The sequence below is a fragment of the Furipterus horrens genome, unplaced genomic scaffold (assembly GCF_987537825.1).
Source record: "Furipterus horrens unplaced genomic scaffold, mFurHor1.1.pri manual_scaffold_10, whole genome shotgun sequence".
NCBI lineage: Eukaryota > Metazoa > Chordata > Mammalia > Chiroptera > Furipteridae > Furipterus > Furipterus horrens.
The window spans coordinates 13,246,652-13,266,342 of NW_028327180.1; the positions used below are offsets into that span (position 1 = coordinate 13,246,652).

The window sequence follows — 19,691 nt, forward strand, 5'->3', positions numbered from 1 at the left end:
GAGTCAGGGAAATTCCCCCACCTTCCCTCTTCCTGACATATGAACCTTGATGATTGCAATAAAGCTTTGGGGGCCCTTGGTTGAAAGTGGCTTTTTTTTTTTTTTTCTTTTTTCTTTTTTCTGTTTTGGTAGAGATCTGAGCAATGACAGAGACATTGGGAGAAACAGTACAAGCCCAGGGGTTTTATTCTGTCTTCCTTGATACTTCCTGTGGCTGACAGTTTGGTCTAAAGGGAGAAGATAAATGAACAGAGGAAGGGGCTTAACTGCCTCCCCGTTCCTCCCACCCTTCCCAGCATTCACAACAGCCTGAGAACAGAAAACTTGAAATCCTGTGATCCTATATCCCGAGCATTTTCTTATTAAAATGAACCCGTGGACCCTTCGTCTCCCTGGTTAGAGGTTATTCTGTTTCCCCCGTGAAAAGGCTGCTGAGGGTGTTCTAAGCTGGGACCGCATACATGCCAGGCGTAGTCATAAATTGCTGGAAGAGCACTGCTTTTAGAACCTGCCAGAATTTTCACTTCTACAAAGGGTGTTAAAAATAGTAATTAAGTCAACTTTGTTTATCTTAGTCCCTGATTCTGTCCTTTGATTTTTATACAGTTCTGGGAAACAGAATTCCTCCCGATGCAGGAGTTTTACCTGTTCGAGTCCTTCAATATGGGAGAAAATCTAGAATCGCCTCTTTAGAAATCATTTTGTTTATAAGAATCGCGACTTGTTAACGCTTTCTGATGGCACTAGAAGATAAGAAGTGAAGCCCAGAAATTATGTCTAATACTTGTATTTCCCCTTCAGGGATAATTTTCTCATGTTTTGTTCAGTGACGATAGCTTGTACAACCCTGGAGGGTTGTCTTGTAACTATGTGTCACCAGTCACGAGGGGCGGGGGTGTCAGGTGATTGGTTGTTTACGTAAGTCACAGTTGCCACATCTGCCATCTTCATATTTAAAGAACTGTACATGCGAGTACAAAACTCTAGTATGGAACGGGCAGCCCGCTTAGAGGAGAATCAGCTGGTGAGATCATAGTCAAAACCCACACCCCCTTCTAGACGGAGAGATCCCCATGCAGATAAGCATGCCGTCTGAGAGGAGTCTCTCAGCCACGCCTGCTGTCTTGAACTGCCGACTCCATTTCACTTTACCTGTTCCTTGACTTGGAGTGCTGTGGAAGTGAATCCATAGATTTCCAGTCTTCTTTATGGAAATGATTTTGTTTTTGCCATTCATACCCAAGACCCCTGGAAACCAAAAATAAAGGGGCCAGACCATGTCAGCTTACTAGCTATCAGTAAATGGTTTGTCTTCTTAAATATTAAGAAAGCCGTATACCACCTAGATGCAGTTTAGAGGTACAGACTCTTCCTTTAAAGGTAACGACTAAAAGTCCAAAGGTGCACAAGGAAATGGTGAACCTAAGCTGATAGAAAAGTTTTGTGTTTGGGACAAAAAGTGTTTAATAGGAATTCATAAGTTAACTCTTCTGTTCCTGAGTGACTGATGTGTAGAAGACCAAAGTAAGGTCTTAGTGCTTTGGGTTTTGTTCCACTCCGTTCTGTTCTTTTTTATCTGTTTTTCCTGATTGTTATAGTGTCTGCCTTTCTCATGTTTTCTCTCCTCATACAGACTCCACTAGGGGGCAGATAAAAGGATGGACAAGAAAGGAAACCCTTGTCAATGCATTGTATTCACTTTGAACTTCATGCCCTGTTTGCTGCTCCTTCTGCATCCGTTGGAGAAACTTCTTTCTATTTAGTTGTATTGCCTATAATAGCATCCAAAGTAATTTTCATCATGCTTATTTCCACATTGAAAGCGTAAACATTCATACTGATTTAATGGTAATTTTTCAGTTAATTGAGTACCATAATATTAATTTTGCCTTTCTGGCATGTGTCCACCAAACTACTTAATAATGAACACTTAGTAATTGTTTGTAATTGTCCTGCTGATCCCTCTAGGGTTCACCTTACACTGTGCATCAAGACTCAATCATTCATTCACTCCCTCCCTCCCCACTTGCTGAATCCCCACTTTGTGTGAGGCATTGGGTATGTTAAGTTTTGAAAAAGAGGAAGAGCCTAGACATGGGGTATAAACAAATGACTAGTTATGACTGCCCTCTGAGGCCTTTGGTTAAAGGCCTAGGCTGAAAGGAACCAGAAGGAATTCTTTTTTTTTTTTTTTTTTTAACTGATTGATTTGAGAGCGAGAGAGAGAAACAAACATCGATCTGTTGTTCCACTTATTGGTGCATTCATTAGTTGATTTTTTTTAAATTATTTATTTATTTGTTTGTTTATTTATTTATTTATTTTTTAGAGAGAGGGGAAAGGAGAAAGAGAGGGAGAGAAACATCACTGCGTGGTTGCCTCTCACTCGCACCCCCAACTGGGGACCTGACGTGCAACCTAGTAATGGGTCCTGACTGGGAATCGAACCAGCAACACTTGGCTCACAGGCCGACACCCAATCCACTGAGCCACAGCAGCCAGAGCCCATTAGTTGATTTTTATGTGTGCCCTGACTGGAGATTGAACCTACGACCTTGGTGTACCGGGACAGAGCTCTAACCAACTGAGCTACCCGGCCCGGGTACCAGAAGGGATTCTTAATGGCTACAACGCTGGATGGTTTTTATTTCTAATTGTTCTTTTTGAATTGCTCAAAGATTAGAATGCCATGTAGGGTTGGTATGGGGACTTCAGTTACAAGTGAGAGAACCAGCCCCTCCTCTTAATCTGTGCCATGTCTGGGAGGCTAGCTAACGATGTGGATTTTTATTTTTATTTTTCAATGATAGCTGACATTGACTATTATACCAGTTTCAGGTGTACGGCATAGTGGTTAGACATTTATATAACTTACGAAGTGATTCCCCCCGATGAGTCTAGTACCCCTGACACCACACCTAGTGATTCCAGTATTACTGACTGTGTTCCCTCTGCTGTACTTTACATCCTGGTGCCTATTTTGTAACTGGAACTGGTACTTCTCAGTGCCTTTGCCGTTTCCGCCCAGCCCCCAACCTCCCTCCCACCAGGCAACCATCGCTTTGTTCTTCGTATCTATGAGTCTGTTTCTGTTTTGTTTGTTTGTTTATTTTCTAGTTTAGATTCCACATATTAGTGAAATTATATGCTATTTGTCTGTCCTGTCTGACTTATTGCACTTGGCATAATACCCACCAGGTCCATTCATGTTGCAAATGGTAAAATTTCATTTTCTTTAAGGCTGAGTAGTATTTTATTGTGTATATGCACAACATTTTCTATATCCAGTGGATACTTGGGTCTTGTTTTCTTATCTTGTATGAAGCATTTAATCCATTTACATTTAAAGTAATTATTGGTAGGTATGTAGTTATTGCCATTTTATTTATATTTTTGTTGTTTTTCTTCTCCTCCCCCTCCTTCTTCTTCGTCTCTTTAACATTTCTTGTAATACTGGTTTGGTAGTGATGAACTCCTTTAGCTTTTTCTTGTCCGGGAAGCTCTTTATGTCTCTCTCTTTTTTAATTCTAAATGATAACCTTGCTGGGTAGAGTAATCTTGGTTGGAGTACCTTGATGGTCATCATTTTAAATATTTTGTGCCTCTGCTTCATTTAATCTATTGTTTGTTCCCTTTAATGTATTCTTCATTTCAGCTACTGTATTTTTTATTTCTGACTCATTCTTTTTTTGTTCTCTATCACCATTTCTGTTTTTGTTAAAGTTCTCACTGAGTTCATCTGTTTTTCTCCTAAGTTCATGATAACGAGCATTTTGAACTCTGTATCTGGTACATTGATTGTTTCCATTTTGCTTAGTTTGTTTTCTGGAGCTTTGTTTTATTCTTTCATTTGGGACATGTCTCTTTGTCTCCTCATTTTGGCTGCCTCACTGTGTTTGTTTCTATGTATTAGATAGAGCTGCTACATCTCTCAGACATGGCAGGGTGGCCTCATTATAATAGGTATCCTGTGGGACCCAGTGGCACAGTCTCCCAGTCACCTGAACTGGACACTCCAGGGTGTCCCTTGTCTGGGTTGTGTGTGCCCTCCAGCCATAGTTGAGCCTTGATTGCTGTTGGCCCATCACTGGGTGGAATTGTCCCTCAGGCTCACTGGCTTTGAGGACTGGTCATGACTATTTTTTTAATGTTGGAAGGATTTTTTTCCCCATAATTTCTCAATTGAACTTGTTGTTCTTAGTAGTTTATTAAAAATAAATTTGTTAAGAAAATTCCCATATGACTTACATGATTTTATTCTGGAGAATACTTCATGTAGATATTGAATAACCCTGGAAGTATGTTTCATCATAGTACTTCAAATTAAGAGCCACAGACACTTGATGTTTACGACATAGAACTATAGGGCTAAGTTTGCTGCTACAGGTTTTTCTTTCTCTTATATTTTTAGTAGCTGCCAATTAGAGTTCTTAGAATTAAAGGCAGAGGAAAAAATTTAAACCAATCCTACCCAAAAATTAATATAAAAATAATTTTACATACTTATAAGAGACACAGTAGTTCTCTTTTTCAGGGTCAATAAAATACTCCTTTGAATTCTTAATGGTTTCAGTACAACCGCCCCGGAGCAGTTCCCGTTGACATGAGCATTATGGCTTTCAGCTAGAAAGTGGAAAACTTAGAAACACAGGGGAACTCTGTTTGACTTAGAATTGTCACACTCTTCAGGAACAGGCAAGAATTAGAAATGTTGTCTTCACGATGAATATACTCATGTAGCAGTTGGGATGTGGGAATTGACATGGATGTGCCCGTCCCACTTGCCTTCCTGTCTGCAGGTGTCTATTGCAGCAGCATCTGCAAGTTTGGGAGCGAGAAAGGGGAAAGGGACAGCCACATTGGGAAGTGGTGTGTGGAGTGAACAACATGGGCAGGATACCCCTTTTCAGACTTTCAAGAAGGTGCCGTCCCGTCACGAAGAGTTGGGGGCGTGTTGTATTCTGGGAGCCCTGTTATTAAATGAGGGCTGCTCGCCTTCCCCATTCCAAATCCGCCTCCTCTTCTCTCTGGTTAAATACCACCGAGTGCGTATTTAGAGGAAAAGAGCAAGATGTGAATTTCTGTGGTCAAGTGTGGGATGTCCCGAAGTGTCTCTGAAAAACCCAAAGCCAATCCCTGGCCTCCGAATGCCAGGTGTATATTTAGAAGACAGTGTGGATCCTGTATTTTTAAAAGGCTGTAAACATGTTTATGTGGTTATTTTTAGCTCTTACAGACTTGAGCGAATGTCGAAGTTGGCAAGTCAGACACGGTCAGTTGTCTGTTACCTCAGACACCAGCCCCCTGTGAATGACTGAATGTCTCACAGGGTTTCTAACACGCATAGCGCAGATAAAGTGTGTAAATTATCTGCGTCAACTGCGTGCTATATCTCTATATGTATTTTTATACATACAGTACATAGTTGTTACTGTTTTGTTTTGTTTATTAGCCTTCATGGACTATATGACTTGGATAACAGTTTTGCTTAGAGTTTAAGATGAGCTGGGTCTTGCCAAATGGCACCATTACGCCTGTGGTGGAAAACAGCCATCTCCTCCGCCCCCCAGCCCTCTCTCCTAGTCCTCGAGCATTAAATCACATGTACACAAATCCATACAGCCACTGTTATTTTCAGTCCATTGTATCTGCTTCCTGTGGGTCAAAGGTTCTGCAGAGGCTTGGGTACTGTGGAGGGAGATGGGAAGCTGGCCTCTTTTTAGGGCCAGACCACCACAGAACGGGCAAGATAGCACTCAATGGGTGGAAAATGAAAAGGGGTATGGACAACAGCTTTTCTTGGATGATGAGATTATTATCTGTACATTACATGGATGAAAAAGCATTCCCTCTCCAAAGAATCCTGTTTTACAGAAGGGTGACACTCCCCTCTGTCATGGAGGGGACAGAGAGGTCATCAGTGCGCTGGACTGAGTTTCCCATATTCATATCAAAGATCTTGATGTCATTATTGGTGGAATAATTTTTGTATCATGTTCAACTGTGTACTCAATTCCTCTCTGGATGACGTTATTCTTCCTTGCATCTTGAACTTAATGTGTTTTGTAGTCAATGACTCCAGAATGCATAATCCGTCTCTTTTGAAGTATGTCTTTCTAAGGAAACCTTTTATTGCCATGGATCTTTTGTTCTGGAAGCCTTAGATTGAGTTTTATGTTTAGAAGAAAATTATACTAAGTATTATTTGGCTTATTGCATATAAATGTAATTATGGAAATTTGAAATTTCATTTTGTAGCACTTCAGTGCTTTTCCTTTAGTTCTTAATGTGTAAGTGTTGTTTTTGAAATGTGGTCCAAATTTCAATGCATCATTGTTTGAATTTATTGTAAATTGTGAATGTTCAATAAGAAACTTAGAGGAGAAAATAAGAATATCTTTGTATATTTTGCTGGAAACTCAAAATGCTGTCTCTACCCCAGAATTATTTTGAATTGAGTAACTGAACCAATAGAGTGGAGAACTTTGTTGGTTTTATGGAAGATAAATTTTGATTAAAAAAATTCCAGATTGTTATTGGTGTTATATTTTCTTTAAAAATCTTCATTTAAGCAAGCATGTTCTTTTCCAAAAAAATAGTAACAACAACCTAAGTGACATGCATTTGTGGGGCGATAAGTTTGTGGAATGCAGTAAAATCAGGAAATAGGTGCACATGATTGTTAACATATCAGCTACAATAGCTTACAGCAGCACTGCACAATTTAAACATTGATTTTATTTTCTATTTTATTATCATTCAGAGCTACAGTTCTTCGGCAAGTGGTTGGTTTGCTACTCCCTTAAGTCAAGGAAATAGCCTTTAAAACTACACAGTCCATATGATCGCTCTAGCCACATGTGACTAAATTAAATTAAATTAATTAGACCGTCGATACCAGCCACTTCTCAAGTTCTCTGTGGCTGTATATAGCTAGTGGCTACTGTGATGGTCAGCAGAGTACTGCCCTCTAACTGCAATTAGAATTCACATCTGTGCTGGAAAATTGTGTGACTTTCATTTGAGATATGACATCAATTTCTTATCAGTTAAAACAACAATATGTAAGTAAACTTCTCTCACCCTGTTCTTCTGTTAAACATCTATACTAATACCACAGCTTATAACACATAGCATTTGCCTTTATTCTCTCTAATGACATTGCATTGTACCCTCAGAGACTTGAGTGTTCTTGCACATCCACACGCACACACAGAACAATGTTGAATATATATACTATATAATATACATCTGAATATATGTCTGTGTCAGACTCTATATACATAGAATGTGTAATTATGTCTATATAAATATGCTAATATAAATAATGTTTTGTAAGTAAAATATGCAGACATTCTCATAATGCAAAGGCAGTGTCTGAAGTATTGGGTTCCTAATGTTAGCATATTGGTATGGTATCACATTGACTTTCCTTCAGTTGCACTTTCTGTGGACTGAGCCTTGTGGACTTGGAGATTTGGTGGGGTTTGCAGCTGAATTCTTACTGCAGTGAGAGGGCCCACTGTTGGTTTGGTGTATCATCCATTGATGTAAAGACTAAGTTAGGGAAGAGCAGAGACATCATCAGGGTCACCGGGAGTCGTTCATTTGTTCATTTGATTCAGGTAACACACATGCCTTTCAAGCAGCAAGGCCTTGCAGGCTCTGCCCGGCGCTAAGCAAATGGAGTAAGACAGGGTCACGGGAGGAAAGCCGCTGTATGAAGGATTGATTGACATGCAGGAGGAGGGCTGTGATAGAGGTGTGCACGAGGTGCTGTGGATTGCGAAGCAGTTGGCTCTACCTGGCACAGGTGATGGGGGGCCAGAAAAGATAGAGAGGAAGATGTGGGCAGTATCCCTTCACACTAGATTCCACCTGCTCCAAATAGAGACCATCAGTTCTCTGCCAAGATCTCACTATTTTGGAAATTTTGCAAACCATGGGAAGAAAAAAATCTTTAAAATACCATTCAAGAGTGTCGCTTTAATGACTGTGTAGACTCCTTGATGGAAATGTATTATCATTGATTTACCCAGTCCCCTCCTGTCACCAACCCTCCTTGTTTGCTCAGGACTGAGGGGTTACCCAGGATGGTCCTAGGGAAACTGGGATGGTTGAACCTCCCACGTACCGTTGAATGTTTGGATTGTGTCAAATATTTACTAATACGAACAACACTGAGTTGAGTGTTTTGATGCCTACCTATCTAGCTGTATCTGTCATTATTTCCTTAGATGAGGTTCCTAGAAATGGAATTAATGGCTCAGTGACTCTGAGCCTTCATGATAATGCTCACAGCCCTTTACTGTACTTTATTCTACTTGTACTGTTTTCATCTAGATGGGTGGGAGTCAGTTGGGACATTTATGCTGCCTCTGGCTCCGGAGGTCCTTCGGGAGATAAGCAGGAGACAGGGCCAGGTACAGACTTGTTTATCAGTAGCTGCAGCTCCCAGTCCCGTAACTGGCCAGATTGCATATGACTCAAACTACCTTTTGTTTAGGCCGGAGGCAAGCTGAGTCCAATTCCCAAAGATGGACTGGACTCCCTGACACCATTTTTCCTCTGGCCAGACCCTGAGGTGAACTCATTGAGTCCTGCTGCCCCTGGTAGGAAGGAAAGGGTGATGTGTGATGAAACACAGGGCAGCTGGTCTTTCTTCCCAATACGGGTTCAGCTATGCATCACGCTGGGTCTCCATTCCCCGTCACGCAGGACATTGCAGCCAGGCTCCTGCTTCCCTTCAGCCTCCTCCTGGGCAGGGCAAGGAGGCTTGAAACCGTGGAGTTAAGAGTGTGTCCCCCATAGCCTTGACAGTTGGTAATTTTGATGAGATATGAACTAGTATTTACAAGGAAAAATATACTTGACCTGCCCGCTCGTGCTCTATTGAGAGTTACTTCAGGGGACCCGCTTTCCTATGAAACTTTTAGTAACTAAATTTGGTGGTCCAAGGTCTCGAACCAGACTGTTCTTTGCAGAAAGCAGTATTCAAGGGCAGCCCTGATGCAGCTGTTCTTACAGTTCTTAACTGTGAACCCTTGAAACTGTGAACAGTATTATTTATGTGCCTTGTTTCTCAGAAAAGCTTTCAATGTTTTTATCAGACTTTCAAAGCAGTCTGTGACCCAGAAAAGGTGTAAGAACTAGATACTTTGTATATTCTAAGTGCTAAGGAGTGTTTGTCATTACTTTTTTGTTTATTTGTTTTCTTTAGGACTTACGCAGAGCTTCAGGGTGGGCTCCCGTAATGATTTCAACAAGTAAATTATGTGTACTATTAAGTAATCATTTAAAATTCCCTGAATTTTACCCCCAGCTACTATGGTATTTCTGTTGAATTTGATATTTTGATTTTTTATTTTATTTTATTTTTTGCTGTTATGAAATAGTTTCAGATGCAGCTCATTTGTTTTTGTCTGGACCACATATGTAAAGTCCTCTTTAAAAGGTTTGTGGGTCAGTTGTTAGCCTACATCTAGGCATTGTTCTGCATTATTTTTGGTGTATTCTTTTGTTTATATTACTAAGCTAAAGTTAGCACAGATAACACTAGGCTAGAAAATGGTGACAATAGTTTGAAAACAGGAAATTTTAGGCTTGTGTGTGTTTGGAACAGATGACCATACTGATAGAGCCCGTGGAGTGGAAACTTCCATCCAGCCTGTTTTTTCCTTATTTTGCTCTTTGAGAAAAGATGGCGCTTCCTGGAAAACAGCTAAAGTGTTTCAAAGTGAATGCTTTTCTTTTGTCCCTGCTTCGTGGTTAATTTGTTTTTCTTCATCTTATTTACCCTGAGAATGTTATTATGGAAATCCAATATTTTTAACAGGTAATTCCCAAAGTACCTATTTTAGCTATTTTTCAGTATTTAAGTATATTACCATTGACTGACATGGCTTGTAAAGAAAAATCATAATAGCATGGATATTATAACCATCAGATTTTATGAGAAGAGGAGATTTTGTTCCTCTCTTTTTAAGTGCGCCCAACTTTCCTTTTTTAACTCCCAAATCCCAGTCTTTAAAGGAAAGTAGTTACACTGTATTTGTCTAACCTGTTTCCTGACTAAGACTCCTTCCAGATGTATCCTGGAATGCTATATTTAAATTCATTCATTAGTCGCAGGGTAAGAAGAGTATGCATTTCCATAGGTACGTGAACCTTTTGTTCCATGGATATCATTCCTAGATTTTAAAAAATTGAAAAACTTTCTTTTTTAGAACATTTCTAGGCATAAACTTTTAAAACGCATACTATTTTTTAAATTATAGGAGTAGTAAATGGAAGTTCCTTGAAAACTGAGACTATTGAAAAAGTGTATAAAATAAAAATATGAAACTTGTCTGACCCTCCCATTCCTATTTCTGAAATTACCACAGTTAACACATCCGGTATGTCTCCTTCCAGACCTGTCCTCTAAACATAGTTTGTGTATACTAAACCCAATCATTCAGATAAATGGAGTAATTTATGTACAATTGTGCAACATGCTTTTTTTAAAAAACTCAACAATGATCTTGTGGGCATTTTTCACATATATAGATCATTCTTGCTTTTTAAAGCTTTTGTATCGATTTATTATTGTATAATGCCTCATAATTTATTTAAATTTAACCTTACCCTGCAGATGGAATTTAGATTAAAACCTGTCTTTCGAAAAATAACATTTTCATCTGGCAATCTGATTCTGTCTATTGATTGGTTGGTGGTTCTCAGTCTTGGTGGCACATTAGCATATAAAACTACCTATACCTGGGACAGGGCTGAATCCCCAAGACTAGGATATAGTGGATCTCACGTGAGGCCCTGGGCTTCATTTTTTAAAAAGTTCCCCAGATGTACAGTTACCGTTGAGACTCACTAGACCACCCTTACCTCTTTTTGCCCACACGGATATTGGCTCTTTCTTCAATAATTGGCTCTTCCCATAAAGGTACAGGGGAGACACCAGGGGGTCTTGGCAAGTGTTTCATCAGGCATGTGCTCCGTCAGTTACACCGTAGCAAACTCAGAAAACAAGTATGAAGACACACTATCTTCACTCCTAACATTTTTACAAATTTCTGAGATTGTACATACATTTTGAATTCTACCAAAGAATCCTCTGTCCTGATCCTCTTTCCTGAAATATCAGTCGTGAAACACCTTTTAAGAGATTTCAAAATAAGAAAGTTCCACTGCCCTTTTCTCCCACTTCTCTAGGATAATGTAGGCGTGGGAAGGTGCCAGCGGTGATGTCCCATAATGGAAGGGCTATTGGCTCAAGAATGTGGAAAATGCTGTTCTTCTCCACGTTATATCAGGTCAAACCTAACCATATAGGGTTTGGCAACCTGAGACCTAAGCGCAGGAGTCATCCGAGTTCTTTCTGAAGCGCTGCAAGGCCATAGGCCGTTAGCAAGCTCCTGGCGGACGTATGTGCTGAGGGCTCAGAGGAGGGCAGCGCATAGGCGTCTTGACTCCCCAGGAAGGGAGCGGAAGCATCAAAGACGAGTTCTTAGACTCGGGCTTGACGAATTAGTCGGAGCTCATTGGACGAGAGAGGGTGAGTTAGACTATAAAAGCAAAGCAACAGGCTCGAAAGCCGTGGAGGCGGGAGAAGACCAGGTGGGTGTTCGCTGCAGGCGTTCGTGCAGGTAAGAGACTGGGGCGGCGAGGCGGGTAAGTATGGTTCTGAGGACCTTGTATACCATCCCGTGCAAGGAGTTCGAACCTGGCCCTAACAACAACTTCGGGTTTTGCTTTTCTTGCCCTGCAGTCTTTCCATGTAACATATTGTATGCGGGACACGTAAAATTAACGTTTTTCGTAAACTGCGTCAAGTGCCTTATCTTTCATATCTTTGACGATGAAGAATACCTTCTAAGGTAAGAAAATCAAAGTTTCAGTAAAAAATTCAAAGTAGTTTTCAATTTATAGTGATTGTACGTAACGATAAAAATTCGCGTGCATATTTCAAAAACTCGCCCGCTCCCACCATAATACTTCGGCATAAACGCCCGTGTGCATTTTAAGATCCCTGGCGTCCCGGGCTCGTTCGGACGGACGGAAGACTAAAAGCATTCCAGCCGGGCTTTTAGGGCTTCACAATATATGAAGTGCTCTCACAGATACAGGAACAATTTAAGGAATGGTTTCGACTTTCAAGGAACTTGAAGTCTATTTGGGAAAATAAGTCACAAGCATTTGGGACTTTTGGAAACGTACATAGTAAAAATAGCAGATGGGTCCAAATTGTTCCCTAGCAATGCAAGAGACCTCTTAGGGCGGTAGCTCATGGTTGCTCAGAGCCTAGAGAGAGGGTGTAGCGCGGACTGGGCAGAATCTTGAAGAATGGATGAGGTTTTCCAGCAGTAGGAAGGAGTTTAAACATTCTCCATTAAGAATAAGTAACGTGGTGACCAAAAACGGGGAGGGACTTACAGGTCACATTGGGACGAGCAGAAGGCATGAGAAGATAAGGGATTAGGCATGCACTTATAAGGACCTGAGCTGTTTTTTTTTTTTAATTCTATTTTAAGGAGCCATTCTAATTCTGTCTTATGGATTGGATGGCGGTTTTCAGTCTTGGCGGTGCATTAGTTACCTGGGCCAGGGCTGAAGCCCCAGAGTAGGATATAGCAAGGCCCTGGGCATCTGTTTTTTTTTTTTTAAAGTTCTTCAGACTTTTTTTTATGTTGAATTAGGGTTGCGAATCACTGTACCATCCTGATCTCTTTTTGCTCCCTCATCTATTTGCTATTTCTTCAATAATTAGCTCTTGTAGCAAAGGTACAGGGGAGAGACTCGGGGGTCTTGGCAAGCATTGCACCAGGCACGTGCTCCGTCAGTTACACTGTAGAGAACTCAGAAAACAAGTTCGCAGAAGTTACCAAGGTTTCCTTATAACTGAGGCCATTTGCCATTTAGGCAAATCAGGCTTATTTTATGGACGTGTTAATATTACTGCAGATAGCGGCATGAGACTAATGCAGGATGGATTTTTCTCTTTCACCCCTAGGGAGCATCTCTGTAGGGAGGATGGGACTCCATTCGTACTTCCTTGCGGATTTGTACATACATATCCATTCTCTCTAGGGTGTGCGATAAACCTACCTTAAGACCTTGCTTCAATGGGACAAGTCTATCTTCAGTTTCATGTATGCAATTTGCTTAAATACAGAAAGTATTTAAAAGAACAGTTCCTTTAAAATGAAGTTTAAAAATACCCCTCACATCTGGAGAGGTTTATTATTATTTTCATTATTAAGTTATGGTTTATACACCTCTACCTGGCCTGGCAGTTCTTGTCAGCCAAATTGCAAATGGGAATGGGCAGGTGGCGGTCGGGTCGGGTCAATATCCCCTTAAAGCGTGGATGGCGTGAGACTGTCTATATTTTGTCCTTGCCTCTTTGATTGGCACCTCCCTGGGACAAGGCAAGGGGAGAAAGATGAAAGGTGAAGAGACATTGATTCCAGCCCTCAAGAAACTCACTGTAGGGATGTCAAACGCTGGATCTGGGAAGGAGGCATAAGGGAGAGGTTGGAGGGGCCCCGCCCAGGGATGGTGCCCTGAGGCGGATCTGCAGGCATTTCCGGTGTGGCTGCAAGACAGAGAGGCCAGAAGTGAGGGCGGAAGAGGGGGCAAGACTTGGAGCCCTGTGTCCTGCCAGGGAGTTTGGGCTTCATCCTACAGGCACTCGTGCTCACTGAGCAAAGGAATGTGTAAATGGCCATGCAGAGACCCCAAACGTGATGGATATTTGTTTAGTTTGGCGGTCTGATCTACTACGGATATTGCCATTGGGATTTGTGGGCTGTACCTGACGTTCTCTTTTAATGTTACTGTAGTAGCCAAGGGTAATCCCGGGGCCCTGAGGTGGGACCCTGGTGTCAGAGCACGGCTCTTAAGATGCAGACCTGCTGATGAAGTCTTGTGTATTTATTCAGTGTCATCATTTATTCAATGTCAAATTGCAGTGGCTAATACATAGAGGAAATGACAGCAAAACTTTTTGCAGCGTTTGCCTCACGTAAACCTGCTCGTCATAGGAGTCCAGTCGTTAAAATGACTTTTCAGGTGACTTTTGTTGAAAATTGCTTTGCGTGCTCGGCTTTGAAGGTTTCTAGAAAACTTGTCATTTCTGTCCATGACTGCTCGGCAGCATTGGTGCGGCAGTGCTCAGCTTTCTCTGGGGCTACCAAGGCAGCGGGGATAAAAATAGGGCCAACTTGAAGAATCCCAGATATTTTCGGATAACAAAGACAGACTTATGTGGGCCCATTCTGCGCTCTGACAAAACATAGAGAAGCCTTTGTGCCACGATTAGCAAGGGTGCTGATGTCAGTCCTCTGGCTGAGCATCGCGCTTTATTCTGTGGCTAAATTGTGCTTTGTACCACAACCCAGAGAACCTTTGTCTCTGCCCGATTCAAGTGTGTAGTTTATATAATTGCTTTTGTTTTCCAGCCTCATCTACGCCAGATTCAATGAGAGTGACTCATTTTGTGACTGAGACAAACATTCGTGTTTGGACCCTGTTAAAAATGAGTAAATAAGTGGCAGGTGCTGCTTGGCCCAAATTCCATGTTTTCATGCTGTCATTTCCAGCTGTAAAGGGCTCATCTCGTAGAAAATGTCGACTCAGACCTCTGCAATCACCAGCCCCATCCATCTCGTGCACCTCGATTCAGTGCTGCTCATTTCTTGGCTGTTTATTTTCCTTTCCAAGGCCCTTTTAAATGTTAACAATATCATTTCAACGGGGAGGCAATGAAACGGATGGGGAGCCACTGCTAAGCAGGAGATAAAAGAGTGGCACAAAGCTATAGCGGAAGGACTCATTTCGTTGTTTTCTTTTTTTGTCTTTTTCCCAAGGTGTTTTTTGCATGTGCTTTGGTAGGGCTGTCTCCGCTGCGTTTGCTTTACTCTGTGTATGTTCAGTATGGGAGTTCCTTTTCTCAAGTGGGAAAGGTTGTGAAATTCCACCTTTCCACTCAGTGTGTCCCATGTCGCTAATCTAATGTTCTCAAAAAGTTGACAGCGTTATAGTCATAGGGGAACTATTTATTGTTACAGATATTTCTAGGCATCAGGCACTTGTGCTCTGCATTGAGTTAGTAATTGCAAATAAAGCAGTTATGGTCACGATCTTCGCGTACTCTACAGTCTGCGTAGGCAGTTAGATACTAAATAAATACATATAAAGAAAAATGGAAATGTAGAATTGTAAAAAGTCACTACGTAGGTAAATAGCAGAGGGCCTTAAACTAGATGCTGCTTTCCGTCGGGAAGGGTGGGTTGAGGTGGAACGGGAAGGGAAGGCCTGAAGGTATGAGTCAGCCTGTGAAGTCTGGGAGAGGGAACCTACTGGCCTGCGGAAATAGCATGTGCAAAGTCCCTGGGGCAGGAGACAGTTTGGCATCCTATCAACTGTAGTGTTAGAAGGGAGAAGGGACCATGGATAACAATGATTGTGGGTGAACTCTGCAAGCACAGCAGTGTGGCACCGTGAAGTATTGGGGCAAGTGACCCTCCACGCAGTCCAGTGCCCTGAGAGCGTCTAACGTGCAGTTATAGAAACTGATGCCCGTAATACCTAGTCTGAGCCATTAGGCAATGGGTGGATTATGCGCAATGAATTATGTAGTAAGGCATTTTAGAAAGATTTTCATGTGAGACATTAAACGTTTAAGTAGTCATTTCTGTGTTTAAAGATGGAACATTCACTATCTGGAGAAATCACTTACTCAAAGATGGGATTCCTTGATGGCCCTGGACAAGTGACATAATGCTATATTATCTTTTCTGTTTACTTCTTTATTACTTTTTCATGCTTATCGCTTGACAAGGAGGTATCCATAAAGGCATAATTTTACTAAGAGGTGGTATTATTTATTAGCTGAATGGATTTTTGTAACCCAGAAACCAGTGCTAACTTCATGTGAATTTCAGTGCTTTATGACTTTTCAGTATTATCTAAAGCATCTGTAGAACTCCCCATTGCCACCCTCTGAACACCGGCCATTTACTTTTACCTTTGAGCTACCGCCAGAATAAGAAGTTCATTTAAAATCTTGATGGTTTTAAAGAACTACACAATATTTTGGGGACTTTATGATTTCTCTACTAATGTTCTTGTTAAGAGATTGCATAAGTTTTTCCATGAAAGTATGCCTGTCCATTTAGCAATAGTTCTGCAGACAGATTGTCAGGGTTGCTATATTCTCAAAGATTTTCACGTGTGGTAAAGTATTTTATTCATAATTAGTAAACTCCTCGAGAGTAGGAGTCATGAATTACCTACTTGTTTTTTGCTTTTTTTTTTTTTTTCCACATCTACCTGGCATGAGATTTACAATGTAATCAATAACTTATTGACTGGTAAATTCACTGTCTGACTTCTTAATATATCTAACTTTTCTCGAGTGGATACAATTTAAAGAATCTATTATAATACTCACCCTAAAGTTATCACCCCAGTTCATTTAGTTTTTGGTACAAATGTCCAAGATATCAAAGACCAAGTGAGCTGGTGTATGGATCACGGAGGCCATTTAGTGTTCATTTTTTCTGTCTGCTTCAACCACCATCATAGCTTCAGGCACCTCTGGCAGTGAAATACAAGTCAAAACTGACTCATGTCAGGACTTATAAAACAAGGCGAAGGTGGAAGCGAAGACCAAGTACGTGTTGGAGAAGTGTATATGGATTTTAGTGAATTCTCTTTTCTCTACTCACCTGTATTTTTCAGGATAAAATGAAGAGTTTTTAATTGATGCCTTTTGTGTTACATATGCCAAATTTTATAAAACGAAAAATATAGAGATCCTATCATGTCCAACTAGCACTGTTTTTGGCAGCAAATTTTAAAAAAATAGACTGATATATCTTAAAGAATAAATAGAAATAGTGTTTGGGGGAAATTGGCCTATGCTATGGTCCAACGTCACAAGCATTCTTTGTCTAATTAGTCTGTATGTAGCTAAACTTATTTACTGCTATCGATAAAATTTCTGAAAATGCCGTAAGCATAGGCTGCCATTACCCTAATTGGCTTGTTGGCCAATTGTATATCTTCTTTGGATATACAATTCCTCGTCCCATATTTTATATGGGTGGTTTGTTTTTTGTTGTCATTGAATTATAGGAGTTCTTCATGTATTCTGGACATTAATCTTATCAGATATATGATTGGCAAATATGTTCTCTCATTCTTTGAGTTTTTTTACTCTGTGGATCCTATCCTTTGGTGTATAAAAGTTACACATTTTAACATAGTTCAGTTCATGTATTTTTTCTTTTGTTTCCTATGGTCTTAGTGTCATACCCAAGAAATCATTGCCAAAGCTAATGTCACGAAGCTCTCCTATGTCTCATCTAAGATTTTATAATTTAGCTCTTATATTTAAGTGTTTGACCCATTTTGAGTTTTTATATGATGGTAAGGTAAGAGTCTAACTTCATTATTTTGCATGTGTGTATCCAGTTTTTCTTGCATTGTTTGTTGAAACCGCTGCTTTTTTATTTGGTAAAAACTAAATCTTCTGCCCTGGCTGGTGTGACTGAGTGGATTGAGTGCTGACCTAGAAACCAAAAGGTTGCTGATTCGATTCCCAGCCAAGGTACTTGCCTAGGTTGCGGGCCAGGTCCCTGGTTGGGGGGCATGCAAAAGGCAGCTGATTGATGTTTCTCTCCCTCTCTTTCTCCCTCCCTTCCCCTCTCTCTAAAACTAAAGAAATAATGTTTTTTTTTAAACTAAATCTTCCTAGTTTTGTTGACTTGATATTACATGTTGGTGTACTATCTTCTAACATCAATCGATATCTTCTAATATTCTATTAGAAGACCTTATAGAAGATAATAAATGTGTATATACACATATTATTAATTTAATCGGGGCACTGGTAAACTTGGCTGGAGTGGTAGGTAATTCTGTGAAAGCAGAGGAAACATTATCTCTAGATATAATGCATTTGTAAAATTGATTTGATAGATGTGCTTCATCTTTAAAAATTTCTCCGATTAATACGAGATGTATTTTTTGTTTTGCTATGTTTTGTGTCTAGGCGTGGAAGAGGAGGTGGTTCGTGCTACGCAGCGGCCGTTTAACTGGAGACCCGGATGTCTTGGAATATTATAAAAATGATCACGCCAAGAAGCCCATCCGTATCATTGATTTAAATTTATGTCAGCAAGTTGATGCTGGGTTGACATTTAACAAAAAAGAATTTGAAAACAGCTACATTTTTGATATCAACACCATTGACCGAATTTTCTACTTGGTAGCAGACAGCGAGGAAGAGATGAATAAGTGGGTCCGATGTATTTGTGACATCTGTGGGTTTAACCCTACAGAAGGTGAGATCAAGGTTTTGTTATTCAACTTTCTCTTTTGGTACTACATTTTTAGAACTGTTATAAAATGTTGTTTATATTTCTGTATTTCAGTTACACAACAGAACATTGGGGATTTTTTAATAATGATAACAACATTTGGAAAAAGCAACTAAACCCTTTCATCAGTTTAGACAGAAACTTTTTATAGGTTTTAGAAAGAGAAATTTAACCATTGTGGGGCATTGTCTAAATATTGCAATAAATGCCCTGAAGAAGGTGACAAGACATACTATATTGTATATAAATATTAAGTTGATCCTTCTAACCCTTCTGGTATTTCACTACTTTAGACCTATTAAAAGCCGCATTTTCATGTGGCTCAACTTAATTCTTTAGCTATTATTTTAAAATCTATGTTGTTGCCATGGTGATTATCAATATCTATGAAGAGCAAGTGAGAATTGGTCACAAAACATGAGGGAAAATAACAAACCAATGAATTTACTTAACACAGAGGTAAGAGAGGCGCAAGGTGTGAATAAGAGGTAGTGAAGGAAGCTCAGGAAAGATAAATTATGAATTGTGGACTTTTGAAGGAAGTAGTATTTCTATATAAGTGAAAGGAGGGAGGTAGAACCCTCCAGGCTTAGCAGCTAGAGAGAGGAAAGACCAATAGGAGAATAGAATTCTGCTTGACTCCAGAGGGCAAGGGGAGAATTGCTTGACGATCTGAGATTTGGGGTGCCTGTCCTGCAAAGAGGTCTCAGAAGAATTTTATAAGTGGGATTCTCCTCAGGGGCATTTATATAGCTGTCCTGACCACATATTCCCTGTCCACGTCTCTTCCTTTTTGAAAGAAACACTAAGAACCTATGAAAGGAACTCCAATACAAAGAGTGGTTGGCAGGGCCAAGAATGAGGAATAAGGTCTTTGACCTTATTGTCTTCAGGGTGATACTCACATTACAAGTGTGAGTTTCCAAATATCTATATTTAGGAGTGCTGGAGAGTCAGTGAGTGGTGGAAAAATTGTACTAACAATCAACATCAAGTGTTGAATTGAAGTGAAACAGTAATCATCTCTAATTAGCTCAGGTCAGCATGCTGTTTCCTCTCTGGCCTGTCAGCAGCCCAGCAGAAGGGCCTTCCAGGGCTGGGATTGGCCCAGTGGATCGGGGAAACCCCTGGTGAGACTCCAGAGTGCCCAATGGAGCAGCGCAAAGAGGCAGAAGGAGGCACCCAGTGTAGACAGGAGGTGGCTAATGAACCAGAGCTCTCCATATGTATACACACACACATACACACACGCGCGCACACACACACGCACACATATATATGTATGTATTTTTTCACATACATATATAA

General features: G+C 40.5%; 1 protein-coding gene across 4 annotated transcripts in view; it reads left to right on the forward strand.

The window, feature by feature from the left end:
• Positions 1-19,691, forward strand: part of GAB1 (GRB2 associated binding protein 1) — a 106,705-nt gene that overhangs the window by 58,590 nt on the left and 28,424 nt on the right. For all 4 annotated transcript variants that reach the window (XM_090288534.1, XM_090288535.1, XM_090288536.1 and 1 more), the window contains exon 2: positions 18,056-18,347. In XM_090288534.1, the coding sequence (XP_090144660.1) occupies positions 18,056-18,347 (292 nt within the window). The remainder of the gene's footprint in view (positions 1-18,055; positions 18,348-19,691) is intronic.